General features: G+C 36.2%; 1 protein-coding gene across 2 annotated transcripts in view; it reads right to left on the reverse strand.

Moving 5' to 3' along the window:
• KPNA3 (karyopherin subunit alpha 3) overlaps positions 1-20,365 on the reverse strand; it is a 92,117-nt gene that overhangs the window by 15,363 nt on the left and 56,389 nt on the right. For both annotated transcript variants that reach the window (XM_065902023.1, XM_065902024.1), the window contains exons 3-10: positions 10,694-10,783; positions 10,475-10,504; positions 10,335-10,387; positions 10,117-10,212; positions 7,044-7,129; positions 6,100-6,186; positions 5,570-5,739; positions 4,432-4,476 (exon numbers count right to left, since the gene is read on the reverse strand). In XM_065902023.1, the coding sequence (XP_065758095.1) occupies positions 4,432-4,476; positions 5,570-5,739; positions 6,100-6,186; positions 7,044-7,129; positions 10,117-10,212; positions 10,335-10,387; positions 10,475-10,504; positions 10,694-10,783 (657 nt within the window). The remainder of the gene's footprint in view (positions 1-4,431; positions 4,477-5,569; positions 5,740-6,099; positions 6,187-7,043; positions 7,130-10,116; positions 10,213-10,334; positions 10,388-10,474; positions 10,505-10,693; positions 10,784-20,365) is intronic.

The raw sequence follows: 20,365 nt of genomic DNA on the forward strand, positions 1-20,365 counted from the left end.
AATCAGGCTAACAGTTGCTTTAATATTTATAACTGTACCTTTCATTGCCTTTTCCCATCTGAACTGCTTCTGCTATTCTACAACTCCTCCATCTAATATTCTACACACACCCCCAATTTTCTGGATTTCTATGGTTAAATGCCTGGCTTTTACAGTCACTAACAGTCAATGACTATACTCTTTTCCTTCCAGCTAATAATCAGATTAATCATGTGCCAATGAAGTCCTCAGCAATCCTGAGGTATTTTAATTATTTTTAAAGACCTTTTTTGTACAGTTCTGTGTATTCTTGCCACCTCTTTTTAATCTCTTCTGTTTCTATTAGGTCCTTGTTGTTTCTGTCCTTTATCATTCCCATCTTCGCACGAAAGGTTCCCTTGGTATCTCCAATTTTCTTGAAGAGATCTCTAGTCTTTCCCATTCTATTGTTTTCCTCTATTTCTTTGCTTTGTTCACTTAAGAAAGCTTTCTTTCCTTGATAGTCTTTGGAACTCTGCATCCAGCTGGGTATATCTTGCCCCTTCTTCTTTGCCTTTTGCTCCTCTTCTTTCTCAGCTATTTTTAAGGCCTCTTCAGATGATCATTTTACTTTGTTGCATTTGCTTCTTCAGAATGGTTTTGATCACCATCTCTTGTACAAGGTTATGAACCTCTGTCCACAGTTCTTCAGGCACTCTTATCAGATCTAATCCCTTAAATCTATTTGTCACTTCCACTGTATAATCATTAGGGGTCTGATTTAGGCCATACCTGAATGGTACAGTGGCTTTGCCTACTTTCTTCAAATTAAATCTGAAATTTGCAATAAGGAGCTAATGATCTAAGCCACAGTCTTTGATGACTGTATAGAGCTTCATCCTTTAATAAACTAGTAAATATTAACTGTTTGCCTAAGTTCTTTGAACTGCTCTAGCAAATTAGTAGAACCCAAGGAGGGGATCTTGGTTCTCTGCATTAAACCTCCAGTTTAAAGCTGGTTGGTCAGAAGTGCCAATCTGACTTTGTGACTGGCAACTGAAGTGTGCCTGTGGGTTAGGGGAAGAGGTGGCCACCACGTGGGACTGAGTCCTTGACCTGTGAGATCTGACACTATCTCTGGTTAGTGTTGGAACTGAATTAAATTGTAGGATAGCCAGTGGATTGCAGATACTCACTTGGTGTTGTGGGGAACCTCTCCCCAAATCCCTACTGCAACACATCTGGCGACCAGAAGTATGAGAAGTGAAGTGTTCTGTGTGTGCAGTAAAGGAGACACATAGGAGAGAGACCCACAGGAAGAGCTGGGTTTTTTCCCTACACAGAAGGGAAAAGAGATTTTCCCTAAACAAATCTGTATTCTTTTGCTATAAATTATAAGCATGAGTGTAAAAGCTTTTCAATGATTCCTTCTAGAAAATCACTGAACTTGAAGTTGGTCTCAGGGACCCCTGACATATCATCAGTGTCACTACCCAAGTCTCAGCATATAACCAATCTGCCACAACTGACTGATTTCATTTGTGCCAGCAGCAAAGCAAGGTAGATTTGTATCAAATGTTAGGTAACAGTCAAAACTGTCTGGGCATATCAAACCATGGATGAGTAACTTCAAAAAGGACAGGAAAACCAAATGCTACAGAATCACTGCAACTGCACGTTGACTTTAAGAACAATAACTAGAAAGAAAATGAACACAGACTGACCTGAATCAGTCCAGATTTTTTAGTTCTCTGAGTCAGTATGTAGTTCTTCTAATGTCATATAAGCATATGAATGTCCATAAGCCACCTAGTTCTCTCTACACCCCTACACAGCTTCTCCAGCAGTCTCACAGATGACTGTCTCATAAATGAAGTCTTTATTTTAATATTATTCTTTTACTTTTTCACTTCTCCTCTTTGATTCTTTCCTCTTGAAGTCCTATTCACTTTATCTTTCCTACCCATTACCACTTTGGGTTCATACCTTCATCAGCTTCCTCAAACCTACTATGATAGCAAAATAGGACAGGTTATGCTCAAATTTGCCCTATTCCAGATCCTCCTTACCTCTTTCAAATCATCTGACTATAACGGACATGAACATAGCACTCCTCTATTTGAAAATCTTAGTGACTGCACTGATTACAAGAGAAGCCCAAACTCCTTGACACAGGATACAAAACTGTGTAATTTAACTCCCCAGCAAATGTTTCAGCTTATTAATCACCTGGATTCTCCACATCCTCATGTATTCTCTTGAATCCTTAATTTAGTTCCTCTGGTACCTGAAACAACTTTTTCAACTTGACAAAACCCTTCTCATCCTAGTTGTATGACTACACACAAATTAGTTAGCTGTCTTTTTTTTTTTTTACCATATTTGTAACATGAAGACAATTTTAATAACCAACTGCATATGATTTTTCTAAAGAATAAATGAGTTAACAATTGAAAAAGTACTAAAAAACACTGCCTGGCACACTTAAAACCCGTAATAAATGCTGTTAACATAATCATCTTTTTTCACCTCTAACAACACTTCCACCACCATCCTTCTCCTTATAATGCTTATTTCAAATGTTACTTTCTCATTGAAGCTTTCTGGTTGCCAGAGAGAACATATGCTTTGATAATTCTAGCATTTTGGTGATTTCTGTTTTCTTTTCTTGTTAGTTTGCACACATACTGTATCCTTATGTGATCATGGTACAAAACAGCATAGGCCTTGACTTGGCTTTAATTCTCAGCCACAGCTTTTATTCATCGTATGACCCTTAGTTAGGTTATTTTACTTTACTGAGTTTCAATTTCCTTACTTGTAAAATAAGAGAACAAAATTTATCTCATAAGGGTGCTGATAAGATCAAAGGAGATTACAGAAACAGATTTAGTACAGCAAGCAACTGACAAAAGCTCATTTCGTTCACTCTTTTTACCTGCTACTGATGCTGACATCTTAGAGGGCAGAGTCTCCATGTCTTCTTCATTTTTGTGCCTACAATTCTTTGCACAATTCTGTCTAAGTGGGACAATCTGTTTTTTTAAACTTGATAAATATACTTACAACTACAGTACTTCATTACTTTAATACCTCTAGCTTTCAAATAAACAAGACCAATAGGTGGTGGAAGCTTTTATTCCCCTACAATCAATTCCCTAAAGTCCTAGGGGGGAAGTCTTGGTGGAAATATCAGATATCTTGCTTATTTCCCTTTTAATTTTGGCTTTCAGAAAGCTTAGGACTAAGTTTAGCATTCAGTAACAACAAATACACTTTTAAAAACAATTTTACCTCCTCCTCCTTTCTTCTAAGGTATTTATTATCTTATGTCTACTGCTAAGTCACTTTTATATCCATTTTGAAAACAGGACAGTATACAACTAAACAGGATTCACTTAACTGTTATGACAGTTCAGACTAACACTTCACAAATAAAAAGTTACTTCAGTTACCCTTAAAAGATTCCTTCCTAAGAAAGTCCTAAAATTAACTAGGGAAATGTGTGGTTCAATACTTACATAGGAACTATATATTGCTTCTTGAGAAATGTTAACAAAGATGTTATTTTCTTCATCTCAATGATAAATCACACATAATTCTGACACCCACACATAAATATTATGTGTAAACAAAGATACACAAAAACACAAACATACAAATCAGAAGAGATCTTAATTGGAATATCAGAAGCCAAATTCATGCTAGATGAACATTCGAGTCAATTCTGAATTCTCTGAAAATTATCGACTGTTTTACTTGTGGAAGAACTGACATTCAGTCTTGCTATAATCAGGAGAATTCTCAGACTGCCTGAAACAAAAATGTGCCAGAATATATACACTAAGTGCTTAACCAAACCTCATATAATGAACAAATCATCTAAAGATACCTTTGCATTTAAAGCTATACTTGATATTCTTCAATACTGTACCTCAAAAGGTTATAGCCTGGGAATTAGTAGGGTTTCATAGAAAGTAAATAAGATCTGTCATCAGAAGATCTCAGTTTTAAATATGGACACTGACCCTTACAAGCTCCTCAACTTTGAATAAGTCACTTAACCTTTCCCTGAGGCTTTCTTTTTTTAAAATGGGGATAATAATATCTAGACTACCAATTACAAAAATCAAATTTAAAAAAATTTTAAAGTATAAGGAGCTTTATAAAGCTTTTACCACTTTATAAATATGATACTTAAAAATACTATTATGATATAAATAACTGAGTTAACTACATATGTGATAATTTCTCCAATGTTAGCATTTTTGTTCTCTGAATGATTTAAGATATAAACTCAGTTTAACCTTAATCCTATTTCTGAAATCAGAACATACATTTCTTCCACATACACTGTGGAAGCTTGACAAATTATTAAGATATATTGTGACACTTACTAAAAGCATAAGAATAAATAACCCCTTCAGTCTCATTAAGAGCCAAATTTCAAATCTAAGGTTCTGTTTTACTTACGTTTATATCTGTATGATATATGAGGACACATAATGCTGGCAAAATCTGAGGGAAGAAAACAAATGATAAATAACTCTAGAGTTGATGAAAATGTCTTCGCAAAAACAAGTAACTGTGATTTTTTTTAAAAAGCAGTAAATACTATTTGAGTGCAAGAAAAACAACATTAAGTTTTTTGAATCTCTATAGGAAAATTAAAATACAATAAATTCAATCTGAAACACCAAAAAATATTTCAGATGTTTAACTAAAATACTCAAGTAAGTCTGACACAGATTAATGCACCTTAAAGGAAAAACATTTGCTTTCAATAACCTTCTTTATGACATGTCTACCGGAAACAGTGGAGATGCGAGTATATAGTTATTTTTAAAAAGCCATTCTTAAAACCGATCTCATTGTCCCACTTACCTGTTTAAAGTAAAACTAAGATTTTATTTAAGAACTACTTGAGTCAAAGTTTTTGACCTCAGATTTAGTCAAGAGAAATATGACTAGTATAAAGTCTGTTGCATGCAGACATTTCAGATCTTTTCTTTAAATTCGTGAGGGAGTGGGGGGAATCACTAAGTACCCTTCCCATACGGGCAAGAGGTGGCAGAAGATGGTGAATGATGCCAATTATAAAGATTAAAGATTCACAGTCAACATTTCTCAATTTAGTCAAGTGATTAAAGGTTACACAGGATTTTATAAAACTTAAAATACTCAGATCCATTTACAAATCAGATGTAAACAGCAAAGATTTTACTTTGCTTTAATTAGCAGATTTAACACAGCAATTTAACTCTAGAACATTTGCATATAAGTACACTAGATTTATCTGCAGCAATCCCTTATTTTTTAGTGTTAAATCAACAACTCAATGTAGTAATAAAACTGAGATTTTATTTTCTTCTTTTGTATTTTTCTGCTTGAATTTATGGTTTCTTGAATTAAGGTGGACTGTATTTGGCCAGGTCCCACAAGTCTCAACTTTTATTTCACAGAAGTAAAAAATTAAGTTATGATACATTATTTAAATATCTCATACCTGCAATGAAATCAGTATATGCGTTATTTCATTCCCTGTGCATGAAAACCTAAAGCATAAACATAGGGAAAATATACCATCTGGCCTTTGCAATTCTTCATTTACCTCCTGAACTGTCTCCATAGGCGGTGGGGGGTCCTTATTCCTGCAGAGATTGACAATGACCCATGTGACGTTCCGAAGGAAGGTGATGGGAATGGAGGGATTGATGAAGGACAGAAGAGGTTTGACAACTCCCAGTGATATGACATAATCTCTACATTGAGGACCATCACCTACAGAAATGAAAATTGTATTTAAAAAAAAATTACATTCAGGATGAGAAAGTCTGAAATGTATGCAATGGCTCATGTTGGGACACTGATGTTCTATGTTTCCTCACCATCAGTCAAGGGCATCAAGTGTTGCTATTTCTCCAGATTTTGATTTGGGGAACACAAATTTAACCTACCAGTCCTGGGTAACAAATTGCATATCCATCTAAAGAGGTACAATCTTAAGTTAATATTTATGAAGCAAGAAGATAGTCAACCCGCATTAAAATTAGAGGAAACATAGTGTGTAATGGCCAATGTAGGAAGAAAGTTAAATTAAGATACTTAACTGGAGTGTTTTCAAACCTAATTTCAACTTACCTATAATGTTTCCCAAAGCCCATACTGCTTGTTCACAAACATTCTGATGTGGTGAATGGAGAAGTCTTAGAAAAAGAGGTACGGCATCTATAATGAAGAAAAACTAATATTTATACTGCAAAATGTTGAAGAGTTCACAGGTTTCAGCCTAAATAAGTTGATGAAATATATATAGAGTTTGGTACACTAGAGTTGCTCAATTATATTTCAGTGAATGAATAAATGTAGCAAATACCTGTACCCTAAATATGCTACGTTTTAGTGTTTCCCCTAGTCTCAAGCAACAGACTTATTGACAATATCTAGAACTGCAGGAATATTAATTAAATGAAAACAACAGCGTGAAGTGTTTCCTGTAATTCATTAAAAAAAGGTTTCTACCTTAGAATACTTTAGGCAATATGATTCCAATTGTTGATATGGGATTAAAGAACTGATTACACCCATATCAAGCCTACCTTATATTTCAAGATAATTTATCATTATACTCCTTACTCTACACATAACTTATGAACTAACTCAAATTCCAAAAGACTGGTATCATATTCATTTCAGGTGAGAACTAAATATAAAGCAGATCACTTTCTTAAAATTTCAGTCAGTTGTATACTACCTCTAGGATTTTTAGCTGTATCTACCTGTATTATTGAATGTTTACATTAAAATTGACTCAAACTTTTAACAGTTTTACTGAGATATATCTGTTTAAGTGTACAATTCAAAGGTTCTTAGAGTTTATACAGAGTTGTGTAGTCATCACCACAATTTAATTTGACAACATTTCTACTGCCCCCAAAAGAAATCCCATACCCAGAAAGTCCTACCATCTTCTCCCCCAGCCCTAGGCAACCATTTACTCTGTTCTCTGTCTCTACCGATTTTCCTGTTCAGCACATTTCATACAAATGACAGAAGGTCCAGCAAGTAAATAAGTTACTACTTACTAGACTGTACAACAGCTTGAGTCTGTGCAGAGGTTCCTGATGCTATATTAGTTAATGCCCATGCAGCTTCAAACTGTAATGAAGGACTGTAAAAAACAAAAAAAATCTTTAGACACATAACTACCATTTAAGACCCACAGATTACATGGTTATCCTTTACCTTGTCCTTGAATTTCGCCTCATTACGTCCAAGTGCCTGTTGAATATCTCCACTTGAATGTCTCATTTGCTCTCAAAGTCAGTCAATATAAACTCACTTCTTTAGGTTCATCGGCAGTTGCATCATTTAGCCAGTCATTATTTTCCTTGACCTCTTTCTCTCCCACAGATATCTAACCAATAGGTCATATCAATTTTACCTCTTAAATATTTCTTATATTTATAGTGCCATCCAAAATATCACTGTGGTAGCTGAAGCCCTCATCATCTCATCTGAATCACTGCCACAACCTCTAGACAGGTCTTAAAGCGCTAACTCCACTACATCACCTGCTTCACATACCAGCAATATTACAAGGCTACATAATTTTGCTGACAGGATAAGATCATTATAATTTGGAATTGGTGATGGAAGACTTCACAAAGAAAGTGAAAACTGAACTAGGTTTTCCAGGAGTGATAAAGAAAGAAAGGCACTAACAGCTGGAAATACAAATAAAACCACCATGGCTGGGATGATCATGATGTATGCAACTGACAACAACACAGAGACCAAGAGAGCTGAAGCCAAGAAGATATGCAACACTGTAACATGGGATAAAACTGCAAGGGTAAGTTACAGTGCGTGTGTGTGTATGTGTGGTGTGTGTGGAGCAGGACTCAAAGTTACAGTGTGTGTGTGTGTGGTGTGTGTGGAGCAGGACTCAAATCTCAGGCTTCAGGACTTAGAATTTATTCTACAGACATACCAAGTGTAGAGTGCTACTGAAAAGTGAAGTAAAGAAAACAGTGTTGAAGTCCATGAAGAAGAGATAAAAATGGTCAAAGGCTGATGTAGGAAAAATCTGTTAAGAAGAAATTATCTATGTTAAGTTAGGGTAGATAGCTGAAAAACATCAATTCTTTTCAAAAAGAATGCCAAGGTGGGAGGAGGTGGGAATGAGCAAAAACCAAGGAAAGCCAAAGGTTAGGAACTTAGAAGAAACTCTATAAATATCAAAGAAAGAGAGTAAGGTTGTTAATATCAAAAGATTAGAGAGATCAGAGAAGGAAAAGGTTTTAAGAAGAGAAAATGTCTGTGATAATAGCAAGCAGTAAGGTTAAAAAGATGGAACAGACCAGACAATGAAGTAGCAGACAAGAACCATTAACGTACGATGAACTTTGGCAAAGGCAAGAAATAAGAGGATATCGAAGTTGAGGAGAAATAAAGGAATGATAAAATCAAAGATGATGAGACAGTTTATGTTGTCTCAGACTAGAAGGAGAAAGAGTTATTAAACTAGGATATATGGTTTGGCAAGCTACTGACAATGAGGGCCTGAAATGAGAAAACAGAAAGATGTAAAAATACAATTACAAAGCTAGGGAAAGTCTTCTAAGATGTCATTTAAAAAGAGAGAGATAAGATAGAGAAAATAAGTAATAAAATGAGCGCAATAAGTAAACAATGAAGAAACATTTAGTATATGCTTGGTATTATGTGGTATTTTGTATATATTATTTTCATTCCTCGCAACCACCTAAATTTTATAGATTAGGTACCTAAGCATCATATTTGGGTTTAGGTCAGTAGCAAACCCTAGATTTAAACCAAGGTCTATTCAGCTCCAGTCTTGGGTCTTTTATATTATGACACAGTTGACCGTAACAAATACATTAAGTCAGACTGAAACTATTAACAATTTTCTATTTTTACCTTCAGTGGTAGTTATACATGTCCGTATATATTTCAGCATACTCTTCTGTTATATATACAAGCTACATTTCACAGACACACCCATACAAATGAGACCATGACAAAGACAAAAAGGCAAAATAAATAAATAAATGGAAAAGAAGAGAAGAAAAAAGAAAAGCAGCTCAAGAGCCAAAAAAAAAAAGAAAGAAAGAAAGAAAGAAAAAAGAGGGCCCTAAAGGTAGAGGCAAACAGAATTAAAAAAAAAAAAATTGAAATAAAACTTATTTTTGCTTAAATAAATCTTACAGAAAACATATATGATAGTATTTAAAAAGTGTTAAGGGCTTTTGGAGAGATGGTTGTGGCACATAATGGAAAAAGAATGAAGTATTTTAAAATAATAAAAACCCTTAGTGGAAACATTTATAATGCTACTATTTTAATCTAGTCACCTGAAAATCTCATAGACAATATTTAGCAAAATACCCCCAAGTTTTAGTTTAAATGATCCTTAAAAGAAAAATAAGCCTTTGTTTAAATGTATTTTGGGGTTCAGACTTACATTCTACCCAGTTAACTCAAACTGATGAGGTTTAAGATCTAGCACACCAAGATCTCTCCAAATACTAGTAGAAATGGGGCCAGTACCTCAAAAGATACCAAGTGGTATTTTTCTCTTTCTATTTTGGGAACTATAATCTGCCCTCTTATTTTTAATTTACCACAAATAAAAACCATGATGATAGACAACTAATCACGGCTGGAGTTCTGTTAAAGACTTCACAGAGTATCAGTGATCAGCTGGAATATTCCCAGGGTAAGAAAGAGCTACTCAGTTCTGGAAACCATTCATGTTGACTCAAGTCATGAGGTTAATCTATATATAGACTCATAAGCAAGGAATGACTCAAACACTATTTGGGTTGTTTTAAAACATTACTGAAGAATAAGCCAACTAACAAATAAAGACTACAAATGTTTGAGATAATTTAGAACAGACAATAAAGAGATGTTAAAATTTTCCTAGAAAATACACACACATACTTTATAAACTAAAAAGAAAAGCACTTAGGTCTGCAGAGTATGATCACAGTATTAAGAAAATTGTGTTAAAATACATGACAAATGAAAAATGTGATAAAGGCAAAACCAAATGGAACCCATTACTTAAATAATAACCCCAAATTTTCAGTTGGCTGAAAAAAGTGAACAGGGAGTCAAATCCATACTTACTTATCATCCCTTTCTAGACATTTCACTAGAATTGGTAAAATCCCAGATTTTATTAGGTCATCAATTGGTGGATTTCTGTCACTGGATAAAAGCTTTCTACAAAAAGAAGTTTGAGAAATTAACTGCTGTAAGTTTCAAGAAATTAACTGCTGAAATAACAATTACTACTTCTAGACCAGGTGTGACATAATTCTCTCTCTGGACAAATTCATCCTTACCTTGCAGCCTGGACAGCACTCAACTGGACCACTGGGTTATCACTTGTGGCATTCTGCAACACCAAATGTAAATTTCAGAAATTAAAAAAAAAATCAATTTCAAAATACTTCAAGAAGAGAATATTAAATTAATAACATACCTGCAATATAGCTTCTAGTGTTACATTTTGCTTAAAAAGAAAAAAAGATAGTTCAGCAAAGAGTTTAATAGCAAAATTACATTAATTAATATATTTACTAAAGTTAAGAGTTAATATACCCTAAAAATCATTGTAAAATTAGTCTTAAGATTGAGAATGAAGTTCTCTGGTTATTATAAGAATCACTTTTACAACACCTTATAAGCAAGGTTAACTTACTGCTTTAAAATCAGCATCAACATCTGAATCTTCTAAACTTTCCTCTTGGGGAACATTTCTTTTTTTCAGTAAGTGTTCATCTCTTTTGTTCTGAAAGACAACCAATAAAATAGTTAAGTTGTAAATGCTGCTGCTAATGAAAATGTCATTAAAATTATTTCAACTTTATCGGCCAACCGTGAAATAAATACTAAATCTCTTTATAAGGATAATATGAATTAAATATGTATATTGCAAATCAATGACAGACACATTCTGGATTTGGTAACAAAATTAACTGGTTTAAAGACCAGCATTCATACACACACAGTTTATTAGGCAGCAACTGTTTTCACCAATACTGTGCTTTCTAGTTTGTAAAAGACGATTCAAATTTTAAATTATTATGCTGCTGTTGCTAAGTCGCATCAGTGGTGTCTGACTCTGTGCGACCCCACAGACAGCAGCCCACCAGGCTCCAGTGTCCCTGGGATTCTCCAGGCAAGCACACTGAAGTGGGTTGCCATTTCCTTCTCTTATTATAAAGGTCCAGCAAATACATTTCAACTAGTATACTAGTGTTCATCAACTTACTGCTAATGGTTGCCTGAAGCAATGCATTTATTAAGAAGCCAGCTTAATGAGGGTTTATCGCTCAAATGTTAAGATTTTTATGTATCCCACTTATTGGGAGTGCAGGAATGGGAATTCACTAGCAAAAATGTCCTCTACTTCCTATTACCTCAGTTTTAAACTCTTATTTCTACATTTTATGGGACTTGAACTTTTTGTAATGGCAACGTGTGCCATTTTACATAACATATAACTGGGTAAATGACAATTTTTCTTTTTTTAGTTTGTCTACAGAATTAAAAATAAGATAAAAGACTGATATCTAAGATTCTTTTCAATTTAAAACTTCCAAGACTTTACCTTCTGGTCTTCAATATTTACAGAAGTGTTTGACTACAACAGAAAGGTACTGATGGTGTATTAATACTGATGCTAAAAATTCAGATCAAATAGAAAAACTAGAGAGAGACTGGGTTACATGCGCGGCATTTACTTTTGCGCTCTGTATAAGGAATCATGTTTAAACTAGATGCTGACATGTACGCTAATGCTTAAGAGATTACCAACTTCAAATTATACCACAGCACATTTAGTATCTACTCAAAAAATTAATTCCACATTATTTTCAAATTAATGCATCTCACAAATATGAAAATCATGCACTGATATTTTATAGTCTCAAGTGGCTCCCCACAGAATACTTACTAATTTACAGAGAAAAAACTTGGCAGATAAGTGTCCTGATCAAATGGCAAAAGTTATAATTGAGTAAAGGAAAAATACATATAACTCAGGGAATTCTACTCAAAATTCTGTAATGGCCTATATGGGGGAAAATAAAATATTAAACAGAAAATATATCTCTTCAAGGAAATTAGTGATACCAAAGGACCATTTCATGCAAAGATGGGCACAATAAAGGGCAGAAACGGTATGGACTTAACAGAAGGAGAAGACAGTAAGACGAGGTGGCAAGAATACACAGAAGAACTATACAAAAAAGATCTTCATGACCCAGATAACCACAATCGTGTGATCACTCACCTAGAGTCAGACATCCTGGAATGCAAAGTCAAGCAGGTCCTCAGAAAGCATCACTACGAACAAAACTAGTGGAAGTGATGGAATTCCACTTGAGCTATTTCAAATCCTAAAACATGACGCTATGAAAGTGCTGTACTCAATATGCCAGCCGATTTGGAAAACTCAGCAGTGGCCACAGGACTGGAAAAGGTCAGTTTTCATTCCAATCCCAAAGAAAGGCAATGCCAAAGAATGCTCAAACTACTGCACAATTGCACTCATTTCACACACTAGTAACATAACGCTCAAAATTGCCAAAGCCAGGCTTCAACAGTACGTGAACCATGAACTTCCAGATGTTCAAGCTGGATTTAGAAAAGGCAGAAGAACCAGAGGTCAAATTGACAACATCCGCTGGATCACTGAAAAAGACAAAGAGTTCCAGAAAAACATCTGCTTCTGCTTTATTGACTATGCAAAATCTTTGACTGTGTAGATCACAACAAACTGTGGAAAATTCTGAAAGAGATGGGAATACCAGACCACCTGACCTGCTTCCTGAGAAATCCATATGCAGGTTAAGAACCAACAGTTAGAACTGGGCGTGGAACAATAGACTGGTTCCAAATCGGGAAAGGGGTACATCAAGGTTGTATATTGTTCCCATGTTTATTTAACTCATACGCAGAGTATATCATGTGAAATGCTGGGCTGTATGGAGTACAAGCTGGAATCAAGACTGCTGGGAAAAATATCAATAACCTCAGATATACAGATGACACGACCGTTATGGCAGAAAATGAGGAGGAACTAAAGAGCCTCTTGATGAAAGTGAAAGAGAAGAGTGAAAAAGTTGGCTTAAAACTCAACATTCAGAAAGCTAAGATCATGGCATCTGGTCCCATCACTTCATGGCAAATAGATGGGAAAACAACGGAAACACTGACAGACTTTATTTTTGGGGGCTCCAAAATCACTGCAGATGGTGACTGCAGCCATGAAATCAAGAGACACTTGCTCCTTGGAAGAAAAGCTATGACCAACCTAGACAGCATATTAAAAAGCAGAGACATTACTTTGCCAACAAAGGTCCGTCTAGTCAAAGCTATGGTTTTTCCAGTGGTAATGTATGGATGTGAGAGTTGGACTATAAAGAAAGCTGAGCACCAAAGAATTGAAGCTTTTGAACTGTGGTGTTGGAGAAGACTCTTGAGAGTCCCATCCTAAAGGAAATCAGTCCTGAATATTCATTGGAAGGACTGATGCTGAATCTGAAGCTCCAATGCTTTGGCCACCTGATGTGAAGAACTGGCTCACTGGAAAAGACCCTGATGCCAGGAAAGACTGAAGGCGGGAGAAGAAGGGGACAACAGAGCATGAGACGCGTGGATGGCATGACCGACTCAATGGACATGAGTTTGAGCGAGCACAGTGAAGCCAGGCGTGTTGCAGTCAGTGGGGTCGCAGAGTCTGACATGACTGAGAGACTGAACTGAACTGATAGTTGATTTACAATGTTGTGTTAATTTCAGGCATACAGCAAAGTAAATCAGCTATCAGTTGCTTCTCCTCCTGCCTTCAATCTTTCCCAACATCAGGGTCTTTTCCAATGAGCCAGTTCTTCACATCAGGTGGCCAATCAGATTCAGCATCAATCCTCCAATCAATTTTCAGGACTGATTTCCTTTAGGATTGACAGGTTTGATCTCCTTGCAGGCCAATAATTTTTTTTTTTTAATTTCAAATACATTTTAAAAAGAAAAAACAGTAAATGAAAATCAACACAGTATGCCTTCTCATCGATGTGTTGAGAAAACAGTATCATCTTGGTGGTACTCCTGAGCAAAATAATAGTAGTAATAACAATGACCATCTGAGAAAAGTCAGACAAACATAAACGGGCCATTCTATTAAAAAATCAGTCTATATATTCAAATACACTGTCATGAAAGATATAAACTGAAGAACTACTGGATCAAAGGAGACTTAAGAAATGATACAACTAACTGCAATGTCAAATCCTAGATTGGATCTTGGATTTATAAAAGAATATTATGGGAAAAAGCTAGCAAAGTATGAGTGACGGTCTATGGATTAGAAAGAAATTTAGGTGGACTTGAAAAAAGAACTGTGGTTACACTGGAAGGTGTATGAAAATAATGTACTAAGGGTGAAGGGGGCACCATGCCACAACTTAACTGGTTGGGGGGCTATATAAATATATATATTTATTTATTTATCAGGGAGAAAGTGAGAATAATGCAAATATGGGAAAATGCCAAGAATCAAGGAAGTTGGGTGCTGAGTGCTGTACTTTTCGGGTACTATTCTTGAAACCCTGAATTTCAAACTGCAAGTATGAATTTTTTTCCAAATTAAAAAAAAAAATGTATGCTTTTCACCTTGTGAATTACAACACAGTTAACCCTAAAATCCATTATTGTTTGTTATTCAGTCGCTAAGCTGTGTCTGACTCTTAGCGACCCCATGGACTGCAGCACACCAGCCTTCCTTGTCTTCCACCATCTTCTAGAGTTTAAGTTCATGTCCATGGAGTGAGTGATGCCATCTAGCTATCTCATCCTTTTGTCCTTCTTCTCCTTTTGCTTTCAATCTTCCCTAGCATTAGGATCTTTATCAATGAGTAATCATGTGGCCAAAGTATTGGAGCTTCAGCTTCAAGCATCAGTCCTTCCAATGAATATTCATCAGATATTTAAGACTGATTGGTTTGATCTCCCTGCTGTCCAAGGGACTCCAAGAGTCTCCTCCAGCACTACAATTCTAAACCATCAATTCTTTGGCACTCAAGTCTTTTTATAGTTCAATTCTCACATCCGTACCTGACTACTGGGAAAACCACAGCTTTGACTATACAGACCTTTGTTGGAAAAGCAATGTCTCTGTTTTTAATATAGTGTCTAGGTTTGTCATAGCTTTCTTTCCAAGATGCAAGTGTCTTCTACTTTCATGGCTGTAGTCACCATCTGCAGTGATTTTGGAGCCCAAAAAATTGACATCAAATCGCCAATATTCGTTGGATCATAGAGAAAGCAAGGGAATTCCAGAAAAACATCTACTTCTGCTTCACTGACTACGAGAAAGCCTTTGACTGTGTGGTTCACAACAACATGTATTATATGGTAATTTTTAACACTTCTTGGAATTTAAGCCATCTAAAAAGTTTCAACAAAGTTGACTGATTTGACAGATAAACAAAACAAAAATTATTCTAACCCTGATTCTGTTCTCATCCTCTGTTTCCTCTAATTTTACCAGAGTCTGAATAATTACACTTTCTAAGGTCTTTCAGGGATCTTACTCCCCCTATTCCTCCTACTCTCCCAGGTATTTCAGGCACAAAAGTAATACAAGAGCATAAGCACAACTAAATCCTCCTCTGTACACAGATGCCCCATCCAGGGATAGCATTTTACCATTATATATTATGTCTGCTGTAAGGAAGCTCCTTTCTAATTCGCTAAATTTTCTTTTTCTTTTTCAGACACACATAGGTGCTCAATTTTACTAAACTGTGCTTTAAAAAAAAAAACTATTCAAATGGCCACATAATTCTCTCCTTTCATCTATAAATGTGGTAAACTATGAGTTTTTAATGTTAAACTCAGAACTTTTTAATGTTCAACTTATAAGCTGGGATAAACCTGTCTTGGAATTAAAATATGTATGTATATTCATTACTGGATTCAATTTAATAATATTTTATGTGGGATTTTTTCCCACCTACGTTCATAAGTGAAACTGGCTTATATACATCTTTTCTCACTGTCTTGGCCTGATTCTTGGTGTTATGGCTTGTTAATCTTATAAAATGAGTTGAGAAATGTTCCCTCTACCTTCTCTGAAATCACTAAGTAAGGCTAAAATTGTCAGTCCCTTGAATGTTTGCTGGAGTTCTATCTGTGAGTACTTTTTCTTTTCAGGGCAATAAGAGAGGTTAAATTTTTAGTTACTGATCTAATTAATTGTTTAAAAATCTATTCAGGTTTTTAAATTTCTTCTTGAGTAAGCTGGCTAAATTGTTTTAAATTTTTCCACTGGGAAATTGTTTGTTTCACCTAAGTTTTCAAATTTATTGGCAAAAAATTGTTCATATTCAAATTGTGGTTGTTTTAGAAAATGGTTACCATTCCCCTTCTGATATCCAGGCCTCTGGATAATCTGGTCCTGTGTTTATTCCAGGTATGGCCATGTAACTTGCTTTGGCAATGGACTTGAGTTTAGTAAATGAACTTGAAAAGTTCCTCCACATCCAAGCATGTCCTCTCTTGCCACTTATATAATTCTAGAGCCACCAGGTGAACAACTGTGAGCTTGCCTGTTGCAGGATGAGGGTATGTGGAAGACAACTAAGGTCTCAGTCAGTAGTAAGAAACTTCTTTAGATCAAGCAGAGATCAGGTGAACTGGCCCAGAACAGAAGAACCACTCTGCCAACCCACAGAATTGTCAGTGGAATAAAATGGTTATTTTGTTCCTAAGCCACCAGGCTTTGGGGTGGTTCATTGTTGTTATTCAGTCACTAAGTCGTGTCCGACTCTGAAACCCCACGGATTGAAGCATGTCAGGCTTCCCTGTCCTTCACTATGTCCCAGTGTTTGGTCAAAGTAATGTCCATTGAATTGGTGATGCCATCCAACCATCTCAACCTCTGTCTCCCCCTTCTTCTCCTGCCCTCAATCTTTCCCAGCATCAGGGTCTTTTCTAATGAGTTGGCTCTTCACATCATGTGGCGAAAGTACTGGAGCTTCAGCATTAATCTTTCCAATGAATATTCAGGGCTGATTTCCTTTAGGATTGACTGGTTTGATCTCCTTGCTAGACAAAGGACTCTCAAGAGTCTTCTCATGCAGTAAAAACGAAGTGATGTCAAAGTTAAAGTGTTAGTTGCTCAGTTGTGTCCAACTCTTTGCGACCCCATGGACTGTAGCCCGCCAGTCTCCTCTATCCATAGAATTCTCCAGGCAAGAATACTGGAGTGGGTAGCCATTACCTTCTCCAGGGGATCTATACTACACAGGGAAGTAATGTACTAATATTTTTTAAAAATAATGCTATATATGAATTAACATGCCTTTTAAATTCCTTTCATTTCCCTCTACCTGCTATAAATTTCTCCTGTAAAGGTAACTCTTCAATTCCACAGGTTCTGACATGTAATATCTTTCTCTTGGTCATGTATTGGTGTTAGTTAACTTCCATTAGGATTTCTTCATGCTCAAGGTATTGAGAAGTGCTTACTTTTCCCCAACAATTATGAGGTTTTGGTAACTTTCTCAATCACTGATTTCGCATTTAATTGTTTTGTAATCAAAGAACAAAGTCTGTACAACACTGAAATTAGCTGACATTTGCTTTAAAACAGAGTTTCCCAAACTTTTTCAGTACATAGTATAAGCCAAAGGCAATATCCAACAGTTTTCTTTATCAAATAGTTAGATCCAAACTAGTTAATAGTAATTTGGGAGCCGGGGGGTGGGGTGGTGCCAAGGCAAACATAAGTTTAAATAAAATATCTTTATTTCACTTAGACAAAATATGTAATTGAAAAAAACACAGTGCAATCTAATGGTCAAATTATGAACTATTTCAGTTCTGTGGTAATGAATGATTCTGTGGTATCTGAAATGTTAAGTGTCACTGTGCTTCTCATAAAAATTTAGAATATCCGAAGGTATTCCTCTGATTCACTAGAGTTCCATGTTACTTCACTGCACAGTGCAGCAACCAAGGCTCCACTTAGTTCACAAAAGCAATATTCAAATATGCATGCGGCTTTATATGTGTATATTAGATATCGAATACTTGCAAATTAAGTTATTTACCTATCTCTCATTAACTGGTGTATTTAAAAGTTCTCCCACAATGGACAAACTTCTCCTTGTAATTGTGTCAATTCTGGCTTACATATATTAATATCTGGGCATACAAAAGTTTAGTGTTATAGCTTCTCAGTTATAACAACTAAGGGATACTCTAGAAGTCTGGTGTACTGCAGTCCATGGGGTCACAAAGAGTCGGACACAACTTAGTGACTGAACAACAACAGCTTCTTAGTATGTTGCTTCTTTTATCAAGAATTAAAGTAACAACCTTCATAGCTGAATTCAAATCATCCTAACAAAGTCCATTTTGGGTATCCTAGGACATAAAAGTTATACTTTACTCTTAATAAAAAATACGTACAACCGAAGTTAAGATGATCAATCCCCGGGCAGACTGCTGGTGATGTGATTAATCACCAAAACCAGCAACTTCAACTGTCCTTTTGCTTGTCACTTAGAGATCTTTACCCTCTTTGAGACTGTGCTATAGTAAGTTCAGCATCTACAAAGGTATCTTTTTCTTTGACCAAGTGGGAGGGGAGCTCAGAGGATATGGAAACTGGCCTAGTTTATCTCCAAACACATACACACAGACTAGATACATTTTAAAGTTCTTTTAGAAATCCATTATTAATCTGTTGCCTCATATATGTATTTAATACTTCTTAGATCTTCTATTTTCTGACAACTGGTTGAACCACACGGAACTGCCACTTAGTACATCAAAAAGTTTAAACATTTACATTAAGAGGCATTATAATAGCATAATGGTTAAAAACTCAGCTCTGCCATTTTTCAGCTAGAGACTGACCCAGACTTGCCCAAGCGTGTCCAGGAGTCTCCAGTGGAGGCATGGGACAGTGGTGGCCTGCTGCAGGGTCCAGAGCACTGAGTGCAGGAGACCTTTGGAAGGAGGTCACCATTATCTCCATTACCTCCACCATAGTTTGGCCTCAGGTCAAAAAACAGCGAGGGAACACAGCCCCACCCATCAACAAAAAACTGGATTAAAGATTTACTGAGCATGGCACCATCTGAATAAGACCCAGTTTCCCCCTCAGTCAGCTTCCCCTATCAGGAAGCTTCCATAAGCCTCTTATCCTTATCTAGCAGAGAGCAGAAAGAACAAAACCACAATCACAAAAAACTAATCAATCTGATGACATGGACCACAGCCTTGTCTAACTTAATGAAACTATGAGCCATGCTGTGTAGGGCCACCCAAAATGGACAGATGTGGTCCATCGGAGAAGGGAATGGCAAATCACTTCAGTAGCCTTGTCTTGAGAAGCCCATGAGCAATATGAAAAGGCAAAAAGACAGGACACTGAAAGATGAACTCCCCAGGTTGGCAGGTGCCCAATATGCTACTGGAGATCAGCAGAGAAATAACTCCAAAAAGAATGAAGAGACGGAGACAAAGCAAAAATAACACCCACAGTTGCGGATGTGACTGGTGATGGAAGGAAAGTCTGATGCTGTAAAGAGCAATACTGCATAGGAACCTAGAATGTTAGGTCCATGAATCAAGGTAAATTAGAAGTGGTCAAACAGAAGATGGCAAGAGTAAACATCGACATTTTAGGAATCAGTGAACTAAAATGGACTGGAATGGGTGGATTTAACTCCGAAGACCATTATATCTATTACTGTGGGCAAAAATCCCTTAGAAGAAATGGAACAGCCCTCATAGTCAACAAAAGAGTTCAAAATGTAGTACTTGGATGCAATCTCAAAAATAACAGAATGATCTCTGTTCATTTCCAAGGCAAACCATTCAACATCACAGTGGTGGTTATGGTGGTGGTTTAGTCGCTAAGTTGTGTCCAACTCTTGCGATCCTACCAGGATCCACTGTCCATGGGATTCTCCAGGCAAGAATACTGGAGTGGGTTGCCATTTCCTTCTCCAGGGGATCTTCCCGAACCATGAATCAAACTGGGACTCCTGCATTCCAGGCAGAAGATATACCAACTGAGCTATAAAGGAAGCCCAATATCACAGTAATCCAGATCTATGTCCCAACCAGTAATGCTGAAGAAGCTGAAGTTAAGTGGTTTGATGAAGACCGACAAGACCTTCTAGAACTAACACCCAAAAAAGTTGTTCTTTTCATTATAAGGGACTGGAATGCAAAAGTAGGAAGTCAACAGATACCTGGAGTAACATGCAAATTTGGCCTTTGAGTACAAAATGAAGCAGGGCAAAGGCTAACAGAGTTTTGCTAAGAGAACACACTGGTCACAGCAAAC

This window comes from Muntiacus reevesi, chromosome 11, assembly GCF_963930625.1.
Source record: "Muntiacus reevesi chromosome 11, mMunRee1.1, whole genome shotgun sequence".
Taxonomy (NCBI): domain Eukaryota; kingdom Metazoa; phylum Chordata; class Mammalia; order Artiodactyla; family Cervidae; genus Muntiacus; species Muntiacus reevesi.